The sequence below is a fragment of the Prunus dulcis genome, chromosome 3, assembly GCF_902201215.1.
Source record: "Prunus dulcis chromosome 3, ALMONDv2, whole genome shotgun sequence".
Taxonomy (NCBI): domain Eukaryota; kingdom Viridiplantae; phylum Streptophyta; class Magnoliopsida; order Rosales; family Rosaceae; genus Prunus; species Prunus dulcis.
In genome coordinates this window covers 12,268,411-12,278,287 of record NC_047652.1, presented here as the reverse complement: position 1 = coordinate 12,278,287, position 9,877 = coordinate 12,268,411, and the positions used below count along the sequence as shown (strand labels likewise).

Genomic DNA, 9,877 nt, shown 5'->3' with positions numbered 1-9,877 from the left:
TAATTAAGTTTAATTTAGTTTATTGTTCTTATAGCTTTTATTTCGTTCTTACTTTATTTATTGCTTTGTCTATTTTATCACACTTTAATTCTTGTCTATATATTTAAACGCACATTTAATTTAATCACACGTTTTTCACTTAATCACAAAAACATCCATCCAAAGCTTGCTTAACCATCCCTGAGCTCGAGGAAGTGAAAGAACCTAGGCAAAGAAGAGGTTCCTTGCTTGGCCGATCAATCACTTGATCAGAAGTCAGAATCGCAACATATCCATCTACTCACATTCCATTCAAGCCCAAATTCATGGCTTGGTAGTGGCATGCCCTGCACTCAAAAGAAGAAGGACCAAAAGTTTCTTCCATCGGCCACCTCGACTGAAGAGAGGGAAACTGGTAGCTTAATTATAAACCTGCCACTTGTGGTGTGTGGAATGGAATTCAAGGGACTGTACAAGTAACAAATATGACACCATTCCTTTTCCAGAATTAGGCAAACACAGGACTAATAAAAAGAACTCAGGGCAAAATTTGATTTGAGTTCAATGTCGAGAATTTAAGCTTGCAAAAACTTATATTATGGCAATTTCATGGAAAGAACAGCATAGGCAGAAGTAAAGAACAATTAGTATATAAATTTGAATTTTTTTTTTACAATTTCGTGGTTATGAACTTGAAATGAATAATTTCAAGTCATTGACTTTACAAATAAAAAAAAAATACAAGAATAAAGAATCCTAATGTCCAGCTGGTATCTCAAAACCCGGTAGGGGATGAATTCTGGGAACAGTGGCAGTGCTTGCACGGTAATCTGCTTTCGGTTTGAAGTAAGAGACACCATATGCATAGCCCAAAGATGAGTTGACCACCTTCAACTTGGCATGACCCGCTTTTGATGGTTGAGGCGGCGCTACGAATGGATGAGACAAGAGCCTTTCCGCTGTTGATCTTTCACAGGACCTCATGGCAAGGCAACTCTTCAGAAAATCCCTGGCCACATCTGAGATCTCGGCCGGAATTTTGGAAGTGCGTAGATGATCAAACACCGTCACGTCGACGGAATTGTCAAGATCACAACCAGGCTTCAAATCCCAGGGGGAGTTTCCGGTTAGCATCTCAAACACAATACAACCAAGAGCCCAAATGTCACAGGACTGATCTTGTTTGTTATCAAATAAAGCCTCTGGGGACAGATACCTAGGAGTGCCTCTCCACCGACTATAGTTCTCCTTGGTTTTCTTAGCCAACCCAAAATCTGCAATCTTGGCTACAAAACTAGTTGTAGCACCAGACCTAGCGGTAGTAGAAGTAGTGGTAGTGGTAGGCACAAGCAGAAGGTTGTCCGGCTTCAAATCGCAGTGAACATAGTCACACTTGTGAATGTGCCTAATCCCTTCAAGAATTGACCTTGTATATCTTCTAACATCGTATTCAGGCAATCCAAGACCATTGGATTTTTGTATGAGGCCATCAAGGGTTCCTCCAGAAGCAAATTCTAACAACAAGTTGTAGACCTTGTCACCCTTGTCTGTGGTTGTGGTCTCTTCACCGAAGCGCTCGATAACGAAAGGGCAGCCCTTGATCTCAAACAGAACCCCTGCCTCATGTTCAATAGACTCCGAAGCAGACACCTTTGCCGATTTCACCGCCATCATCGCAGGCAAATTGACCATACGGCTAAACTCACCCCTTCTTCGTTTCTTGGGAGTAGCAAGAAAAACAGAACCAAAGCTTCCTTCTCCAATAAACTCCCCTCTCTGCCAGTGCCCTCCATGACTCCACATGCTGTGCTTTTCCCCTTCTAATTCTTCTTCAACCTTTCTTTTCATTCTTCTTCTTCTTCACTCAGTTCTCAGTTCTCTGTTTTCCCTCAACAAGGAAATAAGTATTTCTCTGAAAAAAATTAGCGGCTTGCTTGATTGATTGTGCCCTATAATGCTTTATAGTATTGGTTTAGGGAATAGGAAGATGTATGGAATGTGTGGTTTATTAGGGTTAACGAGATGTATAAAGTCGGTCCTTTTGTAGGTTTTGATTTGTGACGTAGCCACCAAGCTACTAGCTAACAGATAAGAATTTCCACAATACTTTATCTTCGTTTTTTTCAATATCGTTTTATTATTGGTCTGAATTTTTTCACATTTTACTGCTGCAGAACAAATTTTCACATTTTAATTGGAGACTTGATTTTTTTGGATGGCGACAAAATGGAAACCTTTCCTAATAAGAAAAGGAGTTAAATTTATTATTATTCTTATTATTTTAAGGAAAAAAAGAAGTTCAAATTTATTAAAGAAACATTATCCTCCGCTTATCACAAGTTAACCTCCAAATTGCTTTTCAGCTTCTTTGTTCTGCTCTCTCTCTTTGTATTCTTTAAATTGGATGGTGATAATATCGTAATTATCTACAAAACCACATTTTATTATAGCAAGATTTTGGAGACTTGGATATCAAGGTTGTAACAAAAGGATACATTGGGAAAATCTTTCCTAACAAGAAAACAAGTTCAAATATTATTCCAAGCCAAGTAGGCAGACAACGGAGTTCTTGATGATCTCACAAACGGAGTGGGAAAAATATAGATTTTCCTGGAGTTTGAGTATGAAGTTGTAAATGTCTTACAAAATGTATATGAACTTGAAAATGACTCCATAGTTTAGGGGGTCTTTTGTAGTTAACCTTATAATATATATAACAAGTAAAAAGTTTAATGACAATCATTTTCTGCAATCATTTTTACATGAAACTTATAAGCCTTTGCTTGGCCATTACATACAAAATTATTAGATTTTAATGACACATTCAAAAAACAATATGGAAGACAATTCTTGATTTTATGTGAGACAGTTCCAAGAAAAGTTAACATAATAAACCCTAAACTCAGACAGTGGCATGCCATGGTTCAGAGAGTCTTATTGTAATTGGCTTTCCGTAGTTTCTTTCATTTTTTCTACATTTTCTGAGAAACAGAAAAAGAATGCTTCAAGAGAGTGTAGTTATAGCAATCCAAAACAAAAGACGTATATGCCTCACCTGTATATTTCCAATCAGAAGGGCAAAGACCAAAGAGGATGAGCCCAAAAATTCCTATCCCTATGGAAAATAGAGTCTTTAAAGCAAAGGTACCGGTTTCAAGCCCCTGGCCAAGTGTACTGCAGAAAGTGAAATAACAATGTGCTGAACTTAATCAGATTTGAGAACCCAAATCAAAACATTTTGCATACTAGGAAGAAATTATGCCTGCACAAATTGTTCTTTCTCTGCACTAACTTTCTTCGGCCGAGATGTTGCCTATTTTTTATAAGGTATGCATACAAATGAGGCACAGCTATAGTCTGTGATATCATCACCACAAGCATTAACAGCAAGGAGGCTTGCAATGGGAAAATGAAGTTGAACTAATCTCAGCAGGAAAAAAAAATTATAAATAAAAAGAATGGTGTAATTACTCACTTTTTCCTGGTATAATACCTAAAACAGAACAAAAATTTGGAGAAAAATTATGTGGATGCAATAACCTTTGAACTTTTAGCCTCTGTAAAGATTCCAAAATTAAATGGAGGATTGTCACCTTCAGCGGTGCAGCTCTTATTAAGAACATCCATTCTGGTATCTGACCATTCTGCAATTTTTCTATTTGAGATATGATATATGCAAGACACAGGTTAGTGTCCAAATTGTATGCTTGTTAAAAATACATAACCATATGGTTGTGAGAATTTTTTTTGCCAGCAACATAGTTTGACTCATCAAATACGGACAACGAGTTCAAGCTTCAATGAACTGAAATTAGAACCACCCAACACAGCCAAATCATAAAGAAACATTATAACAATCAACCAGAAGCACCTAACGCAGCCAAATCAAGAAAAAACAGGGTAATTGAATATGGTATAGTTCAATCACGACCTCTAGAAAGATGTATCGTATGGGAAACAAAGAACATCAATCAAGGTATCTGTTGGAAAAAGAAAACATTTTAAGGCTATCAGCTGCAAACTACTTGAAAATTTGTCAATTCCAAGCTCAAAAGTGGCGAAATCTAGCGTTCTACATTACGTAAATATGGTTTCATTAAGCAAAGCTTTGAGTTTTTTGGTTGACCGAAGTACCAAGTCAAGTCACTGAGTGGCATAACAAAGCACAAATTATTCCATCAAAGTTACATTGAAGAACAGAAAATATAAAAAATGCACTCAAGTCTCTGAGCTTCATATTGTCCAGAGAGAGAGAGAGAGAGTGAAAAACAAATAGAATGCAGTTACTTATCTATGATCTTAAGAAAACTACATGGTAGTCATTCAATCATGCTTCAGTATCTGGCTAAACCAATCTCAGTGCTTTTGAAAGTCAAATAAAATTGACAAAGCAAAATCATGCTTCAATATCTTTCCATGCTGTGTGCCATAAGGCTTGAGACTTTCTGCTTTCAGGTGATTTTTAAATCAAAATTTTCGGTTCGGATCGAAACATTTCCTTATCGTCAACTGCTCCTGCCCTGGCTGAAGCACTCATTTCCGGGCTTATAGAACAATTGATGGGAAAACAAGAGTTACAACTGGCTGTAATTCTCCAAGAAATTCAACCTATGCTTGAGGATGCAGAGAGGAGGCAAGTAAATGAGGTCTTTGTCAGAAACTGGTTGCACGACCTCAAAGAAGCGAGCTTCGATTTGGAGGACGTGTTGGATGAGCGGGACACCGCCATTCTCAAAATCAAGATTCAGAAACTGGAATTTGGAGTTTCAGAAAAGGTACGCTTCTGCAGATTCAATTCTTTTCTCTGTTTCAGTCAAGTCAGTCGAGTCGGTCAACGCCGTCATATTGACCGTAGGATGAAAGATGTGAGGGAGAGATTGAGTGTTATTGCCTTCACTAGTACGATTTAATATTTGCGCGACGAACAAAATTTCGTCGCGCAAAAAACATTGATGCGACGAAAAAAAAATTCCGACGCACAAAGAACACAAAACTAGCGCGACAAACATATTCGTCTCGCAAAAAACATTGATGCGACGAAAACAAAATTCCGTCGCGCAAAGAACACAAAACTAGCACGACAAAAAGATTCGTCGCGCAAACAATCTATGCGCGACTTAAATTTAATTTCGTCGCGCACAAGTAATGCATTGGCGCCAAAATCTTGCGCGACGACAACAATCGTCGCGCGTAGAAATATTGCGCGACAATTACAATCGTTCGTTGCGTAAAGATGGACAGAAAATTGGCGCTCTTTTTCGGCGGGGTAAAAAACTTGCGCGACGAGAGACAGCTTAACGCGACGAAATTTACCGTCGCGTAAGAAAACTGGGGTTACTTATTTTTGGCGCCAAAATGAAGGGTGGATAACATTTTTTGCGCGACGGATTCAAATTTCGTCGCGAAATGTTTTATGCCGGTGCGATTTTGCGAGACGAAATTTTCCACCTTGCGCGACGAAATATATGATTTGCGCGACGAACTTTTTGTGCGACGGAAAATGTTTGTCGTCGCGCAAAAAAGCAGATGTCGGCACGGAAATGCGCGACGGAAATGTTGTTTTGTGCGACGGAAAAGTGCCCTTTTGCGACGGCAATTTGCGCGACGTAATTTCTTCTTCTTCGTCTCGCAAAGTTCTTCTTCTTCATATTAGTATCTGCCATTGCAGAGGCAGAATGCAAAAATTGCATTCTGCCTCTCTCTCACTCTCCCTGCCGCTGCTCTGCTGTGAATTCAGTACGTTTATTGGTTATGTATTTTTTGTCGTTAGTGTAAATGTATTAATGTAAATTCGTATTAATGCTATTAATTTTGTTCTCGTTAGGGATATTTGTGATTAGTGATTGGTGGAGAACGATTGAGAAGGTATGTTATTGTAAAAGTTTGTTTGTTATGTTTGTATTTTTTTTGTGAAGTTATATGTTTATAATGTTGTGAAATTGTGCGTGACGTAGCACAATGTGTTGTGGTGTACGAAGTTAATTGAAATTAACTTCGTACTTTTATTTTTATGTTTAGTAACACGTAGTTTCCCGTTCGAGATTAGTTGGATTTGGTGCATGGATGCGTAAGGCATGACTGCGGTCCAATTAATTCTTGAATTGTCCCATTATTTGGACAGTTTGGTAATGCATAGTGTTGTCACATAATCTTCGGCTACAAGATTAGGTTTCGATTGTGGAGATTTTGGTGTCATCTCGGTACGTTCTTCGGGTGGTACGTAGGTATTTATACCTATGGCCACTTCAAGAACTGTGTCGAGATGCTGCCGAAATTAATCCACGTCGAAATCTAATCTCATGTAACCGTAGGTTACGTGACAGGACTATGCATTCCCGAATGGGATAGGGCCCTTACCGGAGGCATAAGGTGACATTATAACTTCGTATGAAGTTGTTTTGATTGTTGTGTCGTGATTGTGGTTTCAGGAATTATGAGCAGAAGGTGGATACAGAACCCGAATAGATGCGCAGACGAATACTTGGATGGAATCGAGGAATTTATTGAGTTTGCACGTAGACACAACCCGAGTGCAACTAGAATCCGTTGTCCTTGTAGGAGGTGTAACAACACGTTTTGGGAGACAATTGAAAATGTTGGATTTCATTTAGTAAGGAATGGAATGATTGAAACATATAGCATTTGGAATCTTCACGGCGAACAAGTAGACCATGCTTCGTCTTCAAATGCCCCAAGAGTGGACAATGTTGAACCTATTGTGGATCCTAATGATCAAGTCATGGGTATTATACAGGATGCTTTTCCATTTGCATCGACCAACATCAATCAGGAAGGGGAAGATGACGTGCCTACACCAATAGACAGTGCGGAGTTTGAACAGTATGAAAAACTGTTAAAAAATGCCAACCAAGAGTTATACCCGGGGTGCGAGAGCTTTTCCGTTCTCACTGCCATTGTGGAGCTAATGCACGAAAAATAAAGTATCGTATGTCGAACTTGTGTTTCGATTACTTTTTGGGGGTTTTCAAGAGAATGCTTCCGACGGACAATTGTTTGCCGAAAGATCATAAACATGCCCAGAAGGTGTTGCATGGTCTTGGATTGGGTTATGAAAAAATCCACGCTTGCAAAAACAATTGCATGTTATTCTACAAAGAGCATGAAACGTTGGATACATGCCCTATATGTAATGAGTCGAGGTTCAAAATGACATCCCAGAATAGAACAACTAAGATACCACAAAAAGTCATGCGTTATCTGCCCCTTAAACCTAGGTTGCAGCGATTGTATATGTCGACGCATAATGCCACAGACATGAGATGGCATAAGGAAAAACGGGTAGACGATGATGTGATGCGGCATCCTGCAGATGGGGAGGCATGGAAAGAGTTCGATCGCACGTTCCCCGAGTTTGCTGCTGATCCCCGAAATGTTAGATTGGGACTTGCCACTGACGGATTCAATCCGTATGGGATTCTAAACCAACACCACAACACTTGGCCGATTTTCGCATTCCCATATAATTTGCCGCCTTGGAAATGCATGAAAAAAGAATACATGATGATGACTGTTTTGATAACTGAGGATCCGGGCAGGTCAATTGATGTGTACTTAAGGCCGCTGGTTGATGAGCTGAAGGATTTATGGACAAACGATTTTCGCACGTTCGATAAATCAACTGGGAGGATATTCACTTTGAGAGCAGCAGTTATGTGGACTGTGAATGATTTTCCAGCATATGCAATGGTTTCTGGGTGGAGCACAAAGGGTTATATGGCATGTCCTGTATGCAAGGAAGATGTAACTTCTGGTTGGCACGCGGGAAAAGTTTGTTACCTTGGTCATCGGAGATGGTTGCCATGGGACCACGAGTGGCGGGAAAAAGATAAAGAGTTCGGCGGGAACACAGAGCGTCGCCTCAGACCTAGAGAATGGTCCGGTGATGAGATCTTGGAACAGCTGAACCGTTTGGATTTTGCTCCGTTCGGGAAAAAAGTTAGTCGGACTAGACCTTCTACCCATTTGAACTGGACGCACAAGCCTATGTTTTTTGAGCTCCCATATTGGTCGAAACTGAAATTGAGGCACAATCTAGATGTCATGCATGTTGAGAAAAATGTATTCGACACATTGGTGGGCACGATTCTAGATATCGAGGGGAAGGCGAAGGACACGATCAAAGCTCGTCTTGATTTGGAAAGAATGGGCATACGAAGGGGTTTATGGATGAATAGGGGCAGTGATAAAGCTAGAAGGGATCTTGCATTCTTTTCTATGAAACCGAATGACAAAAAAGAGTTTCTAAAGTTTGTATCGTCTGTCAAATTTTCCGATGGGTATGCTTCTAATATCGTACGTTGCGTGAATGTCGATGGGGGTAAATTTACTGGACTTAAGAGCCATGACTGCCATGTGTTTATGCAACGCCTACTTCCTGTGGGTATTCGACACCTACTGCCAGAAGATGTGGTGAAGCCAATCATCTTGTTATCCAGATTTTTTTCCCAACTGACGGCAAAAACATTACGAAGGACAGATATGTTTCAGTTGCGCCATGACATTGTCCAAGTCCTATGCAAGTTTGAGATGATATTTCCTCCAGCTTTCTTCACAAGTATGATGCGCGTGATGGTTCACTTGCCAGAAGAGGCATTGCTTGCTGGTCCTGTCAACTATCGTTGGATGTATCCAATAGAAAGGTATATAATCCTTTTCGTTTGTGTATGCATCATTATCACAGGCTTGCTAATTTGTATCATATCTTTTTATTTTGACAGGCTTCTCGGAGATTTGAAAAAAAGTGTACGCAACAGGGCGAAGCCCGAAGGATCAATTATAGAGGCTTGGGTTCAATATGAGTCGCTTACTTTCTGTGGAATGTATTTACAAGATGTGGAGACGGCTTTCAATCGTCCTCAGCGTAATAACGACGGAGGTATGAGAAAGGAAAAACTTTCTGTTTTTGCCCAAAGCGCCCGGCCCTTTGGAGATCCTGGACGAGGGGAGTCGTTTTCTAGAAATGACATGGAAGTAGCGCATTGGTTCGCACTGAACAATTGTGATGAGATAATGGCATACTTAGATGAGCATGAAGAGATGATGAAGCGAGAACATCCATCACATTTAGTTGCCCCGAAACAACGTGAATTATTTCCACAATGGTTTTTGGAATCTGTAAGTTATAAGTGTTTTGTATTTGACAAATATAAATTGTAGTATTTAATTTTATCAGACTAACATGTGAATGGTTTTCTATTATATTAGGTGAATAAGTTGAAATCATCGAATTCCCCCACTTACAGTGATGAGTTATATAACTTGGCCCTCGGCCCGATTCGAGCCGAATTGTTTTCGGGTTGTTATATTAACGGTGTTAAATTTTTGGGGGCTGCACGAGATGACAAGTTGTGTACGCAAAACAGCGGTGTCCATGTCCCAGGTGGAGGCGAAAGTACAAACATTGATTTCTATGGCAAACTCACAAATGTCGTGCAATTGCTTTACAAAGATCGATACCAAGTCATCATGTTTAAGTGTCGATGGTTTGATACCAACCCAAATAGGGTGGGCAGTGTTAAAATCGACCATGGAGTACTGTCTGTGAACATTAACAGAACTTGGTATGATGACGACCCTTACATTTTGGCGAACATGGCAACACAAATTGTGTATCTAGATGACCCTAAAGCCGGAGCAGTTGGAAAGTTGTTCAGAAGATGGATCATAGGAACGTGTATGCTATACCAGAACTAGACCTAACTGACAACGACGTCGACAATGTGGCTGACCAACGTTTAGAATCATCAATGGAAATTGATGCGGAAACACTTCGAGATACACATGTTATACAAGAACCGTTTCAAATCCAAGGAGTGTCTTCAATTGAAATGCCGATTCAGTCAATTACAATTGACCTCGGGGATCTTCCAAGATTCGA

At 39.9% G+C, this 9,877-nt stretch overlaps 2 protein-coding genes across 2 annotated transcripts; one reads left to right on the top strand and one right to left on the bottom strand.

Moving 5' to 3' along the window:
* Positions 1-735: 735 nt before the first annotated feature.
* Positions 736-1,827, bottom strand: LOC117621766 (mitogen-activated protein kinase kinase kinase 17-like). The gene is made up of 2 exons (XM_034352318.1): positions 1,734-1,827; positions 736-1,652 (listed from the first exon to the last, which is right to left on the bottom strand). The coding sequence occupies exons 1-2, from the start codon at positions 1,825-1,827 to the stop codon at positions 736-738; spliced, it is 1,011 nt and encodes a 336-aa protein (XP_034208209.1).
* Positions 1,828-4,538: 2,711 nt separating this feature from the next.
* On the top strand, positions 4,539-4,889 carry LOC117621765 (putative disease resistance protein RGA4). Its single transcript, XM_034352317.1, has one exon. The coding sequence runs from the start codon at positions 4,539-4,541 to the stop codon at positions 4,887-4,889; it is 351 nt and encodes a 116-aa protein (XP_034208208.1).
* Positions 4,890-9,877: the final 4,988 nt, after the last annotated feature.

Coding starts and splice junctions, on each gene's coding strand:
- LOC117621765 (XM_034352317.1), top strand. CDS start 4,539: ATGGGAAAACAAGAGTTACAACTGGCTGTAATTCTCCAAGAAATTCAA.
- LOC117621766 (XM_034352318.1), bottom strand. CDS start 1,827: ATGAAAAGAAAGGTTGAAGAAGAATTAGAAGGGGAAAAGCACAGCATG. Junction 1,653..1,733: donor AGGGGAGTTTATTGGAGAAG/GAAGCTTTGGTT, acceptor ATTTGCCTGCGA/TGATGGCGGTGAAATCGGCA.